This window comes from Spermophilus citellus (genome assembly GCF_964194105.1).
Source record: "Spermophilus citellus genome assembly, chromosome: 3".
In the NCBI taxonomy this organism is placed as follows: Eukaryota; Metazoa; Chordata; class Mammalia; order Rodentia; family Sciuridae; genus Spermophilus; species Spermophilus citellus.
The window spans coordinates 71,895,083-71,914,323 of record NC_138184.1 but is presented as its reverse complement, the minus strand read 5'-3'; the positions used below and the strand labels follow the sequence as shown (position 1 = coordinate 71,914,323).

General features: G+C 42.5%; 2 protein-coding genes across 4 annotated transcripts in view; one reads left to right on the top strand and one right to left on the bottom strand.

Annotated features, from left to right (window-relative positions):
* Positions 1–2,364: 2,364 nt before the first annotated feature.
* LOC308644648 (nucleoside diphosphate kinase, mitochondrial-like) lies at positions 2,365–4,981 on the top strand. Of its 2 annotated transcripts, XM_081286081.1 has the most exons (4): positions 2,365–3,069; positions 3,303–3,404; positions 3,531–3,643; positions 4,241–4,981. In XM_081286081.1, exons 1-4 carry the CDS (start codon positions 2,905–2,907, stop codon positions 4,362–4,364), a joined length of 504 nt encoding a protein of 167 aa, XP_081142207.1. In that variant the 5' UTR covers positions 2,365–2,904; the 3' UTR covers positions 4,365–4,981. The 2 variants fall into 2 exon arrangements, with proteins under 2 accessions (XP_081142207.1, XP_081142206.1); XM_081286080.1 differs by having other exon boundaries at positions 3,303–3,643.
* A 397-nt stretch (positions 4,982–5,378) lies between these two features.
* Positions 5,379–19,241, bottom strand: part of TXNRD2 (thioredoxin reductase 2) — a 74,188-nt gene continuing 60,325 nt past the window's right edge. For both annotated transcript variants that reach the window (XM_081286067.1, XM_081286070.1), the window contains one exon: positions 5,379–5,631. In XM_081286067.1, the coding sequence (XP_081142193.1) occupies positions 5,514–5,631 (118 nt within the window). In that variant the 3' untranslated portion in view covers positions 5,379–5,513. The remainder of the gene's footprint in view (positions 5,632–19,241) is intronic.

Here is a 19,241-nt window from a genome sequence, read left to right as displayed (position 1 = left end):
AGAATCGAACCCCAGGCCGCACGCATGCCAGGCAAGCGCGCTACCGCTTGAGCCACATCCCCAGCCCTCTATTTTATTTTTAGCTATTTTTGATAATCTCTTACTGTGCCTAATTTAAAATTTAAACTTTATCAGAGGCACATAGGCACATACGCAAAGTATAAATAGGATTTAGTAGTACCCAAGATTACCTGGAAGTCTTAGAATGTATCCTCTAAGAATGCATTGTACAGTCGCATGTATTTTGTACATGTAAACCACTGGCATATACAATTAAGCTATGAACATTCTATTCTACAGAGAGTGCCAGTATGCTCCATTCTTCACAGGCACTGTTCCAATTTCTACTCCATAGTTTCATTTCACTCATTCTGGAACTTCTAACAAACAGAACCCAACAGTATGGACTCTTTTGTGTCTGCCCTTGTTATGGTTTAGATGTGAGTTGTCCCCCAAAAGCTCACATGTGAGACAATATAAGAAGGTTCAGAGGAGAAATGATTGGGTTATAAGAGTCTTAATCCAATCAGTGAATTAATCCCCTTATAAGGATTAACTGAAGTGGTAGAGTGTGGCTGAAGGAGGTGAGAATGGGGGCGTGGCGGAGGGGTATATATTCTGTATCTTGAGAGTGGAGACTCTTTCTGCTTTCTTATCACCATATGAGCTGCTTCCTTCTGCCACATTCTTCTTCCATGATGTTTTGCCTCACCTCAAGCCCCAAGTATTGGAGCCAGCCTTCTATGGACCAAGACCTCTGAAACTGTGAGCCCTCAAATAAACTTTTCCTCCTCTACAATTGTGCTGGTGGCGTCCTTTAGTCATAGCAGTGAAAAAACTGACTAAAACAGGCCTTTTATGGTTAATATAACATTTATAAGAATCATCCAAATTGTAGTTTAGTATGTCTCATTTGTTTTTTTTTTTTTTTTTTTACATTTAATTATTTATTTAGTTTTCGGTAGACACAACATCTTTGTTTGTATGTGGTGTTGAGGATTGAACCCGGGCCGCACGCATGCCAGGCAAGCATGCTACCACTTGAGCCACATCCCCAGCCCTGTCTCATTTGTTTTTATTGTTTTATTTATTTAACTTTGCATCTCATTTCATGTCTACACAGTTTTCATGTCCATTCTTTTATCCATGGACATTCTGTTTTTTCTGAATTTTTTTTCTGTTTTTTTTTTTTTTAAAGAAAGCTGCTATGAGCATTTGTGCAAGTTCTTTTTATACACATAAGTTTCATTTCTTTTAGATAATATCTAGGAGTGGACTTGCTGGGTCACAAGATAGGTACATATATTTAACTTTATAACAAACTTCCAAGAATTTTCCAAAGTACTGAAACTTTTGTATTTCCTTCAGTAATATATCATGATTCTAGCTGCTCCACACCCTCCCCAACACTTGATATGATCAGCCTTTTAAATTTTAATCATTCTGACAGGAGAGGAATAATATCCATTGTATTTTTGGTTTGCATTTCCTGATGACTAATAGTGCCCATGCTTTCACATGGTTGTCATATTTTATTAATTTGCAAGTTATTAAGTTATTACATACATTTTGAATAAGTCTTTTTCAGATACATTCATCAAAAATACCTTTTCCTACTGTCAATTGTGTTATTCATTTTCTCAATAGTGTCTTTTGAAGAGAAATTTTATGTCTGGTGTCTTGAGATTTTAATACCCAAAGAAACTTTTGCTTCCCCAGTGAAAGGAAGATTTTCTCCTATGTTTAATTTTAAAAGTTCTATTGATTTATCTCTTATATGCATATCTATGGTGTATTTTGAACTGATTTCTTTGTGTGACATAGATCGAAGTTCATTTGTCTCCATGTGTACATCCTGTTGTTCTGGCACCATCTGTTAAAAAGATGATTCTCTTCCTCGCTGAATTACCTTGACACTTTGTTAAAATTTCAGTTCCATTGGGCTATGGGTGTAACTCAGGGGTAGAGCAAATTCTTAGCATGCTCAAGGCCCTGGGTTCAATCTCCAGCACCAGCAAAAGATAAAGAGTCCATGAATATAAATTCCTTAGGACTTTCCATGTACATGATCATATTATCTATGATTAAAGATAATTATACTTTTAAAATATATATGTTCATATTCAGTTGTCCCTTGATATCCACAGGGTATTGGTTTCAGGATCCTCCTTGGACACCAAGATCTAAAGATGCTCAGTTTCCTTATATAAAATGGCATAGGGGGCTGGGGATGTGGCTCAAGCGGTAGCGAGCTCGCCTGGCATGCGTGTGGCCCGGGTTCGATCCTCAGCACCACATACAAACAAAGATGTTGTGTCCGCCGAAAACTAAAAATAAATAAATAAATATTAAAATTTTTTTTTTAAATGACATAGTACTTGCATGTAACCTACCCATATTCTCCTGTATACTTTTATTTATTTTTTTTGAGAATTTTAATATTTATTCTTTTTTAGTTTTCAGCGGACACAACATCTTTGTTTGTATGTAGTGCTGAGGATCGAACTCGGGCCACATGCATGCCAGGTGAGCGCACCACCGCTTGAGCCACATCCCCAGCCCCCATCCTCAGCCCTTTTTAAATTTTTTTTTGAGAGAGGGTCTTACTAAGTTGCTGGGGCTGGCTTTGAACTCACAATCCTCCTGCCTCAGCCTCCTGAGCTGTTAGGATTACAGGTATACACCACTGCACCAGTTTTGGGCAGTTTTTGCCACTGTGTGGGAGAAGCCTGTGGGGACATGCTGCCTTGGGTACCCCTGGCAGGCAGTGCTAGGAGGCAGCTCATGTTTGGGGGTGCTGTGCTTGTTCCTTCTAGAGCTGCCCTGCATAAAGGCACTCTGAAGCCTAGTGCTGTCTGGGCCCAGGCAGGAACTCAGGTTGGGGAGATGTGAAAGGGTGAGGCAATGGCAGCCCTAAACTTTCCCACTTTTAAAGGAGGGTCCCCCTGGACCCAGGAGAGCACCCTGGTTGCAGTGAAGCCAGATGGGGTACAGCGGCAGCTCATCGGAACTGTGATCCAGCGCTTTGAGAGGCGGGGCTTCAAGCTGGTTGGCATGAAGATGCTGCAGGTATCAGAGCCCTTGTAGTGTTTGAGGTACTGGGGGTGCTTCTTGGCCATTCACAGCTCAGTCCAGTGTCATGGGGGTGTTCTGGCTTGGTATTTGCAGGTGTGGGGAGGTATCTTTCTGGGATGCCAGCCTATGTAGGTATTAACTGCAATGTGCCCTGAGGTCAGGACACCAGTTTTTTTGGGGGGGCTCATCTTTAGGGACTCCTCTTACCCTTCTCCCATGTTACCCAGGCACCTGAGAGCATCCTTGCTGAGCATTACCAGGACCTACAGAGGAAGCCCTTTTACCCAGCCCTCATCAGCTACATGAGCTCTGGGCCCGTGGTGGCAATGGTACGACAGGACCAGGGTGGAGGATGTGCAATGTGGGTGTGTCCTTCCACCAAGCACAGGGAAAGGATTGAGCCCTGGGCTCTTGGTGCTCCTCACTTCTCCCCAACTTGTAGCTCTGTACTGCAGGTCTGGGAAGAGTACAATGTGGTCTGCACCTCAAGGGCCATGATAGGACACAGTGACTCCACTGAGGCTGCCCCTGGGACCATCCGGGGGGACTTCAGCATCCACATCAGCAGGTACTGGGAGCTTGATACGCTGGGTTGCCTGCTGTGGGGTGAGGAGGGCCATTCCAGCAACAGCATGCTTTGAAGGCAGATCCCAAGGCTTGGGTTTCTTGCTGGGTGGGCAACCAACCTTGCACGTAACTGGGTCACTCCCCGGCTGGGTGCTGAGGTGGCTGGGTGCTGAGGCGCTCAGTCACAGAAATGTGACAGAGCTTTCCCCACCCTTGGTGGGGGGTGAAGCCAAAGAGGCTTGACAGTGGGACATCATGAATAAAACTGACTAGAACAACTTCTTTCCCTGCCCTTCCATGCACGTATTGATGATGACACATTCTCATTGTTTGTTGTTTTGACTGTACTCGGTGTTGTGTGTTATCTGTCCTGACAGATACCCTGAAGGGCTGGTGTGGGACACTGGTGGGGAAAGGAGGCTCCCAAAAATCAGGGTTTGGGCTGGCCCCAGAGGCTGGGCTGGCAGTTTTCTGGCTCCTATTTTTCCTTTTCCTTCTGCAGTCACCTGCTTGCTCCCGTGGGTGCAGGGGAGCAGCAGATTGACCCTAGGGCCCTCGGATGCACACTGGAGACTAAGCTACTTGTCACCTGGCACAGGAACATCATCCAAGCCAGTGACTCAGTGGAAGGGGCCCAGAGAGAGATCCAGCTGTGGTTCCAGAGCAGCGAGCTGGTGAACTGGGCAGATGGGGGCCACTACAGCAGCAGCTACCCAGCTTGAGGGCTTGTGCTGCCCTCAGTGCCCCAGCAACCACCCAGGACCAACCGCTTTGGTCAACAACTCAAGCCACACCCATCCTGTCTCCCCCAAGCCACTTTCTTACTCACTTTCTGCCCCACCACAGCCCAAGGGAGTTTGAGGCCCAACTCTATGTGCCTTTCTGTATCCTAAGTCAGCACAAGATTGGACCAAATCCTTCTGTACCAAAGTGCCAGACAACCTTTGGGCATCCTCAGAGGTCACCTTAACTGCTCCAAAGGAGACACATTAAAATCCACTGCTTATAATGGGGATGGTGTGCTCATTTTGTCTTCTGCCATTTCTGAGACAGTAAAGATGCTTTTATGAAGTAGTAAACAGAATAAAATTGAAGCTTCCTGCCTTGCACACACAGAAGGGGCTCCCTGACTTTGATGACCGTATGAATCAGGCTGAAATCTGAGGAAATTCTAGCGGAACTCTGCCTAGCCAGTCTGATTCTGCTGAAGGAGAGTGGCAGGAAGGGAGAGGTAGGGACTAGGACCACACAAGGCACAATGAGCCTGTGACCATGGTTCCCCCCACTTAGTGGCCTGATTTCATTCAACACCAAGAGCTGCCCAGCAGTAGGTTTTTTTTTTTTTTTTTTTTTTTTTCTGGCATTGGCAATTGCACCTCAGGGCTTCATGCATGCTAAACAAGTGTTCAACCACTGAGCTACATTCCAGACTTTTTAAAAATTCTAGAGACAGTCTCCCTAAATTTGCAGAGGTTGGCCTCGGACTTGCCATCCTTCTGCCTCACCTCCTGAGCTGCTGGAATTAAAAGCCAGCGCCACCGGGCCCACCTGGCGTCTGCACATCTTCACGTTGCCACAAGCTGCTCATATCCATGGGTCCTGAGGTTGCTTCTCTATAGCCCAGGTTACAGGAAGGCCGACCTGGCTGTCACTTCCCCACTTGACACGGAGCGACGGAGGCCTAGGGTCTAGGTTCTGAGCGGCTACAGATGGCATGGGCGAAGTGCCGAGCCGATCTCCACCCGGCACAGGGGCAGTCCTGCGTGCGCGCCCCGGCCTTTTCGGCCCCAGTTTCCCGAGGTCATCCACCACCGGGAAAGCGTGTCCGCGAAGCGGGTACGTCCGCATGCCGAGCGGCCCACGAACTGGCCTTAGTCCAGTAGTCTGAGTGTCGGTGGAGAATGATCGCCTACCAGCACCGGTGGGAAGGACCTCCTGTATACTTTTTTTTTTTTTTTTTTAAGTTTCAACCCTTGTATGTCTACTTCTCTAGTTTATTTATTTATTTATTTATTTTGAGAGAGAGAGAGAGAGAGAGAGAATTTTTTTTTAATATTTATTTTTTTAGTTCTCGGCGGACACAACATCTTTGTTTGTATGTGATGCTGAGGATCCAACCCGGGCGCACGCATGCCAGGCGAGCCCGCTACCGCTTGAGCCACATCCCTCCCCAGCCCCCCCTTTTTTTCCTTTTTTTTAAAAATATTTTTTAAAAAATTGTTGATAGATCTTTATTTTTATTTATTTATTTATATGTGGTGCTGAAAATCGAACCCAGTGCCTCACACATGCTAGGCAAGTGCACTACCGCTGAGCCTCAGCCCCAGCCCCTTTGTTTTCCTTTTTAATACAGGTTCTGACTATGTTACTCAGACTCCTCTCAAACTCCTGTGTCCAAGTAATCTTTTTGCTTCAGCCACAGCCATATCCATCTCTTATACTTTAAATCATCTCTAGATTACTTAGAGTACCTAAGATAATATAAATGCTAGGCAAATAGTTGTTTTATTTTGGAAATAATAAGAAATGCAAGTCTGTATATGTTCAGTACAGACACCATTCCCCTCCCAAATTTTCCATCCACAGTTGGTTGAATCTGTGGATGTGGAACCCACTGATACAGAGGGCTGAATATACAAAGGACATTTCTGTGTATCTATTTATCAATCTATAATGTGTACATCATATATTCATATGTATATATACACCATATATGTATATTTATATATGTGTGTGTGTATATATGTGTTTTTCCCCCTAAAAACAGCCAAGATCTTTAGTAACAAAGTTCAACAAAGGTGACTTATTCCTAATCTTAGAAGGAAAGTGTTTGATCTTTCACCACTAAGTGAGATATTAGCCATCGACATTTATCCTAGATGACTTTTAAGCAGGTTGAGAGAGTTTCTTTTTAGCTCTAGTTTATTAAGAGTTTGTTTCACATAAATAACATGATATATGTGCATGACATATGCTTTTTTTCTATTGATATGTGTATGGAGTGAATATTAGTTAAATAAGTATTAGGTATTGTATGGAATGAATATTAGGTAATAAGTATTAGGTATTGTACTTTAAGTAAACATATTTTGCTGCTGTAAACAGGTTGATGTGACAAGTGTGTTAGATATAGATAAGGTAGTGACAAGTGCGAAGTGTGTTAGGTATGGATAAGGATGATGTAAGGGGAAAACCCCGGTGGGTGTAAACGAGTAAAAGAGTGAGGTAATGCTGTAAATTGGATATAAATATTGGGCCCGGAGGACAGGCAGTACCATTCAGGCCATGCCCGCCTGATGGTCCGTCCAGTCTCTGCTCCACTGCCTGCTGTGTGAGGATCCTGAATAAACGAGGCATTGAAAGACATCTCCGAGAGTTGGTGTGTTCTTGTCGCCGGGATTCTGGTTCGGGTAGGACACGGCCGGGGATCCGCCTGCGGTTGACCTCCGAAACCAAGGCCCCTCCAGCCTCGGGAGCTGCTCGCGACAATATGATCACAATATTTTTATTTATCATTCTGTTAATGTGATAAATTATATTGATTAAATGTTGAATATGAAACCATCTAGCATTCTTGGGATGAATCCCACTTGGCCATAATGAATTTTTGCATGTATTGCTAAATTCAATATGCTCATATTTTGTTAAGGACTTTTTCATCTATTTTTGAGGAATATTGGTTTGTCATTTTCTTTGCTTGTAATGTTTCTTTGCTTGTAATTGTCTGGTTTTGAAACCAAGGTGATAATTTGGGAAAATATTTCTTTCTCATCTGTTTTCTGAGATAACTATTGTAAAGATTGGCACTAACTCTTCCCTAAATATTCTATAACATTAATCAATGAAACAATCTGGGCCCGGAGTTTTTTTATGAGATAGTTTTGTTTGTTTGTTTGTTTGTTTTGTTTTGTTATTTGTTTTTGAAGTACCAGGGATTTAACCCAGAGCCTCATTGTTTTAGTCAGCTTTTTCACTGCTGTGACTTAAGGACCCAACCAGAACAGCTATAAAGGAGGAAAAGTTTATTTGAGGCTCACGGTTTCAGAGGTCTTAGTCCATAGAAGGCTGGTTCCTTTCCTCAGAGCTCAAGGTGAGGCTGAACATCATGGCGGGAGAGTGTGGCAGAGGGAAGCATCTCACATCATGATCAGAGAGAAAGAGATTTCCACTTGCCAGAGACAAGTGGAAATACCCCATAGCCACGCCCCAATTCCCACCTCCTCCAGCCACACCCTACCACTTCAATTACCATTCAGTTAATCCCTATCAGGGAATTAAATCACTGATTGGGTTAAGACTCTTACAACCCAATCATTTCTCTTCTGAACCTTCTTACATTTTCTCATAAGTGAGCTTTTGGGGGACACTTCACATCCGAACCATAACACTCGTGCATACTAGGCAAAAGCTCTACACTGAGTTATTATTATCTCTAGTCCTTCTTACTTTGAGACAGAGTCTTACTAAGTTGTACAGGCTGTCCTTGAATTTGAAATCTCAAGTAGCTAAGATTATAGTATTTGTTACCACACCCAATTTATGAGGTTTTTAAAAAAAATTTTAATGTGTCCATCTACATGGACACAATACCTTTATTTTAGTTATTCATTTTTATATGGTGCTGAGACTCAAAACCAGTACATCACACATGCTAGTCAAGTGCTCTACCACTGAGCCACATCCCCAGCCCCAGTTTATGAGATATTTTTAATGAAGAATTTATAAACATTTTAATAGAGGGCTACTCATATTTTCTACTTCTTATTAAGAAATCTATTTCATCTAAATTATCAAATTTATTTGTAATATTGCCTTATTATCATTTGTGAGTATATGAGTATGTGTGTGTACACACATGCAAGCTTGAGGATTAAACCCAGAGCCTCATGCATGGGAGGCAAGCACCCTACCATTGAGATACACTCCAGCGCTTTTATTATTCTTTTAATGCCTATAACTTTAGTAGCAGTGTTTCTTCTTTTGTTCCTGATACAAGTAATTTTATTTTTTTCAAATAACAAACATTTTATTTTATTAATCATGATTTTCTTCTACTTAATTGTTATCCACTTTTACATTTATTATTTATATCTTATTTATGTTGGTCTTAATTTGTTCTTTTTTTTGGTTTAAGGAAATCTGGGGTCATGGATTATAAATCTTTCTTTTTAAAAAAATATTTATTTTTTAGTTTTAGGTGGACACAATATCTTTATTTTATCTTTATGTGGTTCTGAGAATCGAATCCAGTGCCTCACGCATGCTAGGCGAGCATTTTACCACTTGAGCCACATCCCCAGCCCCCAAAATCTTTCTTTTTAAGAGATGTATTCACTGTTTGGGGCTTTTTTGTTTTTCTTTTTGAGAGGGAGTCTTGCTGTATTGCCCAGCCTGCTCTCCAACTTGTGGGCTCAAATGATCCTTCTGCCTTAGCCTCCAGAGTCATTGAGTTTATAGGTGGGCATCACCATATCCAGCATCATTCTTATAATGTTAAACATGTGCTAACTTTATGACCTAGACATTTCAGTCCCAGATGACCAAGAGAAATTAAAACATTTGTCCACACAAAGAGTACATCAACATTTGTTGTAGTTTCATTGCTAATAGCCCATAACAATCCAAGTCAAATATTCATCTATAGGTGAATGGATAAGCAAAATTGGCACATCTGTTCAATGGAATACTATTTATTAAAAAGAAGAAGAGAAAAATAGATAAATCAGGTACATCACAAAAACTGAGTGAAAGAAATCAGACTCAATAGAGTATATACTATATAAAACCCTTTATATAAAATGTTCCAGAAAAATGCAAATTCATCCTTAGTGGCAGAAAGCTGATCAGTCCTCACCTAGAACAAGGAAGTGGCAGAAGTGAAAGACCAACAGGGCATGAAGAAATTTGGGGGAAAGGGGATGAAAAATTTCTATATCTTGGGGCTGGAGTGGTGGCTCAGTGGTGGAGCATTTGCCTGGCATGTGTGGGGCATTGGGTTCAATTCTCAACACCTCATATAAATAAATAAAATAAAGGTCCACTGATAACTAAAAAATATATTTTTAAAAAAGTTTCTATATCTTGATCATTGGGGTGACTTCCTGAGTAGATACATTTGTCAAAAGTTATCAAATTGTGGGCTGGGATTGTGGCTCAGTGGTGTAGCGCTCACCTTGCATGTGCGAGGCCCTGGATTCAATCCTCAGCACCATGTAAAAATAAATAAATAAAATAAAGGTATTGTGTCCAACTACAACTAAAAAAAATTTTTTTTAATTGTCAAATTGTACCATTTATATGAGTATGATTTAACCTCAAAAACTTGTTATTGAAACTTTTCACAAAATTCTATCAGAGCTGCTAGCCCTTAGAGTATAAATGAAAATAATGTGACTTCTGTTGAAAAAATTAAAAATGGGCATAGTGTTCTATAAATGTCAATTGGATTTAGGTGGTTGATAGTACCTTCAAACCTGAATTTTTCAGCTGTATATCAATTGCTGAGCAAGGTATTAAAATCTGTGTGAATTCGTCCTTTATCTATCTATGATTCTGGTATCAAACCCACAGTTTTGTCTTTTATTGTTTTAATTTTGCAATTCTGGCTGGCTGCATTGGAATATGCCTGTAATCTCTGTGATTCGTAACACTGAGGCAGGAGTATTGCAAGTTCAAAATTAGCCTCAGCAACCTGGGTCAAAATAAAATATAAAAAAACTGGGGTGTAACTTAGTGGTAGAGTACCCCTGGATTCAATCTCCAGTACTGCAACAACAACAACAACAACAAAAGCAGTTCTGTTACTAGTTATGTACATTTATGAGTGTTATGCTTTCCTGATAAGTTGAGTCTTTTATGATTATGAAATGTTCCTCTTTTATCTTTGGTGAAATTCCTCTTGAAGTCCACATTGTTTGATATTGATATAGATACATCAGCTTTGTAGTGCTTTCATTTCAGATTATATATATATATTTTCCATCTGTTTACTTTCAATCTGGATGTGTTTTCATATGTAAAGGCATCTCTTGTAGATAACATATAGTTGGATTTTGTTTTTTAAAATCAAGTATGACAATCTCTGCATTTATTTAGTTGTAAAGTTTAATCCATTTTTATGCAATTATTAATATGATTAGGTTTAGGTCTACCATTTTACTACTTGTTTTCTGTTTCTTCCATCTTTTGTTATTATTCCTCCATTCCCCCTTTTCTGGCTTCTTTTGGGTTTTTCAATATTTTTTGTTTTCTATTTTATTTCCTCTATTGGCTTTTTTATTTTTATTTATTTAGCTTGCAGTGCAGGGTGGAACCTAGTGCCTTGTATATCCTAGGCAAGTGCTCTACCTCGGAGTTACATCCCCAGTCCTCTACTGACTTTTTAGATGTAACTTTTTCTACTTCATTACCCCCCCCTTTTTTTTGCCATCAACAATCTGTTTTTTGTTTGTTTTGGTACTGGGGATTGAACCCAGGGGGGCACTCAACCACTGCACCACATCCCCAGACCTTTTTAATATTTTATTTAGAAATATGGTCTCTCTGAGTTGTCTGGTGCTTCACTAAGTTGCTGAGGTTGGCTTTGAACTCACAATCTTCCTGCCTTGGCCTTTCCAGCTGCTGAGATTATAGGCATGTGCCACCAAGCCCAGTTTACAATCTGTTCATTTGTTATTATATGTTTGTAACCTAGAATTTTCATCTGGGTTTCTTTTATAGTGTCTATTTCTCTGCTGAAATTCCCTCTGTTCATTAACTGTGGCATTTAGTGGTTGCTCCAGAAGTTTATAACACATCCTTAATTTGTTATGACCTACTTAGAGTTAATATTGTATCACTTCACTTTAAATTGAAGAATCTTGCACTCATATGACTGCATTTGCAACTGTTTTGCCCTTGACATTTTTTCATTACTGTAAGCTCAGCTGAACATTTTTATAGTTGTTGTAAGTAATCAGTATCTTAAAGAAAATAAAGAGGAAACAGTATATTTTGTTCATCTGCATTTTTACCACTTCTTGTGTGTATTAATTTCTTTTTATAAATTTGTTTTCATCTTGTATAATTTCCCTTCAGTTTGAGAAGAACTTCTGTAGTTGTTCTATTTATTTATTTTAATTTGTTATACTTAACAGCAGAATACGTTGTAGCTGTTCTTGTAGTGCAAGTCTATTGCAGGGAATTATCTCAGCAGTCTTTATCTGAGAATGTCCTTATTTCTTTCTAGGGTTTGAGTAATGTTTATTGCACATAGATTTCAGGTTGGCTTCTTTTTTCTGCCAATATATTTTGTTCCATTCCTTTTGATCTGTTTTTTTCTGATGCAAAATAGGGTAGTGATGTGTACCTTATTTCTGCTTTCAGCATATTACATTAATCTTTGATTTTCAGGAAGTTTGGCTATTATGTACCTGCCTGTTATTTTTCATTACCCCACCCTCTCCGTTGTTATTTTTATTTTGAGATGGGGTCTCATTATGTTGCCCAGGCTGGTCTCAAACTGCTAGGCTCAAGCAATCTTCCTGGGCTTAAGTGATCCTCCTGCCTTAGCCTCCTGAGCAAACTACTCAGGAGACTACAGGTGCACTCACACCTGGCTTGCCTGTGCTATTTATTTTTTCTTTCTTTCTGGTACTGGGGTTTGAACACAGGGGCAATCTACCACTGATTCCCAGACCTTCCTTAAAAAATCATTTTTTTTGAGGGGCTGGAGTTGTGGCTCAATGGTAGAGCACTCGTCTAGCATGTGTGAGGCCCTGGGTTCGATCCTCAGCACCACCTGTAAATAAAGGTATTGCTTGCAACTACAACTAAAAAATAAATAAACGTTTTTTAAAAAATCATTTTTTTGAGACAGGGTCTCACTAAGTTGCCAAGCTGTCCTCAATGTTAAGATCCTCTCGTCTCAGCTGCCTAAGTTGCATAGGCCACCACACTCATCTGCCTGAGTTTATATAGCTTAGGGTTTGCAGAGATTCTTTTTTTTTTTTTTTAGTTGTAGTTGAATACAATACCTTTATTTTATTTATTTATTTTTATGTGATGTTGAGGATCGAACCCAGCACCTTGCACGTACTAGTTGAGTGCTCTACTGCTGAGGCATAACCCCAATCCTGCTGAGATTCTTAATCTATAAATTGATGTTTTTCACAAGATTCATGAAATTTTAGGTAATTATTTATTCAGAATTTTTTTTTTGCCCTGTTCACTTTTTTTTTCTGAAGCACATTATGTTAGACTTTTAAATATTACCTCTTAGGTCCCTGGTTTTTGTTGTTATTTTTAATATTTTTACTCTCTAATCTTTGGAGACTTTTAAAAAATATGTCATCAAGTTCCTTACCCTTGTGGTGCATACATATAAACCCAGTGTGAGTTCAAAATGAGTTCAAAATGAGCATCATGAGTTCAAAGCCAGCCTCAGCAACTTAGCAAAGCCCTAAGAAACTCAGTGAGACTATGACTCTAAATAAAATACAAAAAAGGGCTGGGGATGTGCTCCAGTGGTTAAGTGCCCCTGAGTTTAATCCTCGGTCCTGGAAAAAAAAAATTCAATACCCTTTACTCTGTCATCTATAATCTTTTCTTTCTTTTTCTTTTCTTTCTTTCTTTCTTTTTTTTTTTTTTTTTGAGGGGGTCATATCAAGGATTGAACTCAGGGGCACTGGACCACTGAGCCACCTCCCCAGGCCTATTTTGTATTTTATTTAGAGACAGGGTGTTGTTGAGTTGCTTAGTGCCTCATTTTTGCTGAAGCTGGCTTTAAACTTGCAATCTTCCTGCCTCAGGCTCCTGAGCTGCTGGGATTACAGGTGTGTGCCATTGCACCTGGCATACAATCTTTTCTTAAGAACAAAGTCTACCCAATTTTTTACTTATTATTTTACTTTTATGTTCTAGAATTTTCGTCTGGCTTCCTTTTATAGTGCCTGTTTCTTTGCTGAATTTCTTCTGTTTATTGTGATTGTTTTTCTCTTCAAATATTTACACATATATTTAGGCTATTTCAAAATTTAATAACAGGCGGGTGAGGTGGTAGATGGCTGTAATCACAACAACTCCAGAAGCTGGGGCAGATGGATTGCAAGTTTGAGACAAGCCTCAGCAACTTAGTAAGAACCTCAGCAATTTAATAAGACCCTGTCTCAAAATAAAACCCAAAAGGGCTAGGTATGTAGTTCAGTGAAAGAGTACCTACCCCTGGATTCAATCCCCAGTACTAAAAAAAAAAAAAAAACAACTTTTTTTTTTTTTTAGAATTCCAGTATCTGAGTCATCTTTCGGGGCCAGTTCCTATTGACTGAGTTTTCTTTGGGCTAAGAATCACATTTTGATGTGACTTTATATGTCTAGTATTTTTAATTGCATTCTGAATACTGTAAATGGCATTTTATAGAGATTCTAGATTCTGTCCTCTTCTTTTGAAGAGTATTAACTTTTGTTCTAGCAGGCCTTCTATTTCAAGTTTATGTTTGTTAGGATAGATCTGTTGCAGTTTTGCTTTTAGTCCTAAAGTTATTCCTTTAGTCCTGGAATACAATTTTTTCCTCTAAGGCAAGGACTTTCTGTGGTTTTAGTGGTTGAATTCTCATTAGTGTCTACTGCTTTCAGTTGATTTTCAGTAACTTCAAGAAGTTTTCTTTCATATTTTATCTAGAATCATTCATTGCTATCTGTGATCAATTGATCAGCACCTCTGTACATTTGTTTTATAAGCATTGGTCTAGCAGTGCCTGTCTTTGTGACTGGATATGCAGGGTGCCTGACAAAATGTTTGTAGAAGGTGTGTATTCTGCTCATCTCACATGGAGGTGGTCTCCAGTGCATCAGATGCAAGAGAAGGTAAGCTGAAGAAAGTCAGATCACGTCTAAACTACCCCCTATTTCCACAAACTATGTACAGAATATATAATCTTAGATATTGCACAGGAGGGCACCATGGACACTTTAACACAGAAAGTAGAACATAGGGGTAGGGATGTAGCTCAGTGGTAGAACACCTGTCTAGCAGGCATGAGGCCCTGAGGTTCAGTCCCTATTACTGAAGAAGAAGAAGAAGGAGAAGGAGAAGAAGAAGAAAGTATAATAGTATAACATAAAAACTTCATGTCGGGTTGACAACCATGCTTTACACACCTACTATTTACCAGGGACCCATACTGGGGATAAAGATATGAAGAAAGAAGGCCCCATTTGGACACAGGAGAAAAAAACCCTTCTAGGGTCACAGAAAAAACAACATTCCATGGGAGCCCTGAACAGGTGATTCTTAACCAGAGCAGAAGAGTGAAGAAGGCACATCTTTGGACTGAGGGAATAGATAGACAAAGGCATATAAAGACCAGACAAGGGGGCTGGGGATGTGGCTCAAGTGGTAGCGCGCTCGCCTGGCATGCGTGCGTCCCAGGTTGAATCCTCAGCACCACATACAAACAAAGATGTTGTGTCCGCCGAAAACTAAAAAATAAATATTAAAAAATTAAAAAAAAAAGACCAGACAAGGCCAGATGTGTGCTGCACTGAAAAATCCAAATAAGAGGAGTGCCCCCTTCACTGAGTGCCTCTATGGTAGCGGCACCTGGTTCTCAGAGCAGCCTTTGGAAGGGTGGGGCGGAGTGAAAGCTTGTCTGAGCTGGTGGAGGCAGGACTCGTTCCCACTATGTCTGGGCCTCCTGGTATAGTTTCCCGCCCTGACATGCCTGGGCACTGGGGAGCTGACAGGTACAACACTTTTTGAGAGAATTAAGGCACAAGATGGGAGACTCTGCCTTGCAAAGAATAGACTGATGTGAACAACATACTCCATTTATACACTGCCTCCCCTCCCAAAGACTTTGAAAATCAAATACTCCCCAAGCTATGGAAACCAAACCACTGGCTGATTGTTAAAACTTTATTATTATAATCACCCGGCCCAATTCCAGCCATCATGGGCAGAACAATGAGCCATTGAAGCCTTGTGGAAGTTTCACCTCCCATCTACTCTCCCACAGGCAGGGATCTAGTACTGGGGCCTCTGTGGGGAGGGTAGCAGGGGCAGCATGCTGGTATCCTGGCTTTACCATTGTATACCATAGTGACTCCTGGGGGGTCTGGGCATGGTCTTCTCATTCATCAAGTGAGGGACCTGAAGAAAACACATCCTGACATTTTGTACCATATCTTGACCCTTGTAGGTCAAGATATATATGCCTGCCTTATGGAAATCTATGGATATGAAAATTCTATTAAGATGCTGGAGATACATGAGGACCTGAGTGCCTTAACCAGAGAGACTGTGGGATTATCCTGCCCCATGTTGGGGTGCTCACATGTGTGCCCATTCCCAGAGTGGAGCTGGCCCTGGGAGTCCCAGCTGGACTAGCAGCCAGCAATTGGGTCAATGACCAGCAATTGGGGCATAGAGCTGCATGCAAATCTTTCCCAACCCCCAGCTGCTAATGTAACAAGGCCATAATGTGTCTTCTTTATGGTTCTACTTTATTCCCAAGCATTTGGTGTTATTTGATCCTCAGTTATTATCCCAAAAGATCTGATTTTATTAGGAGAAAAACAGTTTAATTTTATGGAACCACAAGGCCCAATCACTGTCCCATGAAATACTAGAGGCCGGGACCTCGCTAGGTCTGCCTTGGCTATCATTTCTGTTGTTGCCACTGGCTTTGAATTTCCTGGGTAGAGGCTTCAGCAGATCCAGCCAACCAGCCAAGGACCTGGTGTTTTCAAGCTTGCTAGCGTTCACCAGGTCAGGATTTTCTTTTACCTCTGTGGGTGCCCAGCACTCTGCCCCATCCCTAGTTGGAGTCAGCTCTAAACACAGATGGCTCCTGGGGGGAAGTCCTCTTGCTGCCCACTGGGAAGGCCCTGAGTGCCCCTCAGATGGTGCTGGGAAGGCTGCTGGAACCCTGGCTTGGGTTTCAGGATTAGGGTAACCCGAGTACCATAAACCGCATCAGGGCTGGGATTAGGCAGGCTTGAGTCTAAGATGCTTTACTGGGCCCCAGGGGGACGAGGAGGGCTCCTTATTGCCCTTGTCACCACAGGTGCTTGGCTGGGGACCAGGATATGCAGGGCTCCTGGAATCCCTGGAAACCTGAGAATTCTTGGGGAGTGAAGTTGTGCCATAAGGGGGATGGGGCATAGAGAGGGAGGACAGCAGAAATGAGGCCCCAGTGGGTTCAGAGTGCTCAGGTGGGTCTGCAGGAAAGTGTGAAGGCCTGCAGCTGTTAGGCCCAGGTCTGATGACCTCTTGATGGTTGTTCCACCATCAAGCTCACAGGGATCAAGTAGCAACATCTGCTTAAATAGGCCCAAAGTCCTGTCTCTTTTCTCTCCCAGGGTTGCTTCCTACACTGGGTGTTGACAGAAGCAAGTTGGGACACTAAGTAGACCCAGGCCATGGTGGGCATGAGTGTGACATGGCACGACACCAAGCATGGACAGGCACAGGTGCCTGAAATCTTTAGTTTCTGATCAGTATAGTGAGGTATAACTATAGCCACTCTTGTTTCTTTTGCGACCTATAATGCTGGCCCTAGAGGGTGCTGATCACAGCCTGTGGAAGCTCATGTTTGCTGTATGTCCTTGGCCCTTAACAAACCTTCACCCTGTTGTGGTGGATTCTGAAAACAGCAGCAATGACTACATGAGTGTTGGGCTTGGAGGTGGGCCCTGTGATCAGGGGCTGTTATAGGTAAGGCCTAAGGAACATTTAGGTATGGCAGTCTGGAGTCTCATCTCTCTAGCTCTCTGCCTTCCCAGATTACCATCACTGAAATATCTCTTCCATTTCCTGAATTTCTTTGGTGAAGAATTTTTCTCCAGTTATGTCTAGTTATTTCCCAAGCTGAACATTCTGGACAAGCCCTTGCCATCCTGCTACCTGCTTTGGGTAGCTCCTTCTTCCCCAGCCTGTCTAAGGGGAACACCATTCAGCTGGGCCCCTATGGCCTAGCCCTGTGGAAGCTGGGACAGAGTTGTTGTCTACACAAATCCAGGAGAGCCTTCTCCCAACCAGGAAGAAGCCCAGCAGAAAAGCCCCATAGCAGAGCATCAGGGAGTCCCCTCAAAAACTTGGGTATGTAGAGGAACATCGGGGGCAGGCAAAGCTTGTGCTTGGCAGCCCCTCCTGCCTGCCTTCTGCTAGGAATGGGCATAAAAGATGCCAGTATATACTTATTTACTTATGCCCATCTGGCACAGGAAGGATGTAAGGCAGCTCCTAAGGCCATGCAATGACCAGTCATAAAAAGCCTAGATCTAAGAAGAAGGAAGAAACAGAGGTGGGACACAAAATGCTACCCATGCAGGCCAGCCTGGTTCTGGGCTTCTGGTGGCACTAACACCAAGGAGAAACCTGATGGGGAGGAAAAGGGCAAAGGAGGCAGAATTTCTCAGCCTAGAGAGATCCTCAGAGAGGAATCTTTTGTGCTGGGAGCTTGATCTGGTGGGCTTGGGGCTGCTGCTTGGTGATTTTTTCCTTGGCAGCCTAGGAATCAGATTCTAGAAACCTCTAACAACAGTCAGCCACCTCATTGTGCAAGCATGAGGAAGAAATAGGGGTCAGGGTTGTAGATAGATAGGCAGTAGGGTCCCTGGCAGCAAGGGTGCTAAGGGTTCAGACCTATAGATAACTCTCCAGGTTAGGCCCTAAGGCCAGGCCCTGCTCAAGCAGTCCCTGGTCAAGGGTATCTACATAGCTAGAGGAGAAGGATAGTACCCATCATCACCCCACCTCCATTCTAGTACCCAACCCAGTTTAGATTGGGCTGAGGCTCCCACACCTGGCAGGAGGCCCACAGCTTTCAACTTTGGGGCCAGAAAATTTTCGTCTGAGTAGGGTTTGGGGGTAGGCCAAAGCCTGGTTTAGATCCCATCTGAATGGAGAATTAGTTCACACATGCTTCACAGGACTGGGCCTGTGGAGGAATATACTTGAGCTTTCATGGGTTCTGGTACTCAGGGCTAGGCTCCTGGCGGTGTTGTCCCTCTCCCCAGCATCTAGTGCCCAACGGCCATCTTTATGCACCCACTACTGCTGCTTCTTGCTTGATGGGTGGTGGATATCCCCAACCACATGTCTGGCAATGACTAGCCCACATTGTCTTCCCCTTGTACCCTCAGCAGGACCAAAGTTGGATTAACTAGACAAGTGGACTGGCAGATAAGCAGAGGTCAGGGCAAGGGAAGCCAACAGGTTTGGTCAGGCTTGGTAACAAGGGGCCCTGGTTGGAGGGGAAGTGGCTCCAGAGGCACATAAGGTAAAATCAGGGAGGCAGGAGCAAGTCCTACCCACAAGTCTAGTGCAGACACGAACACACCTCTCACATGGAGTGAGTCCCCTGACCAGGAGGGCCAGGGGAATCTGGAGTCTGAATAGGGTATAGAAGGCTCAGCAATATGGCCTTGTAGTACGAGGTCTCCTGCAATGGCACAGCCCACCTGGCCATTTCAGAGTGTCCCTTGTGTAGGTCCTGGGTGGCCTGAACTTCCAGATAGCTCTGTACCCAGCAGGTGAGTGGTAGGTGGTAGCCTCGGGCCTCCCCCTGTAGACCTACCTTAGAGTGGGGAGTAGTCTGGGGCCTAAGTACTGGTGGCAC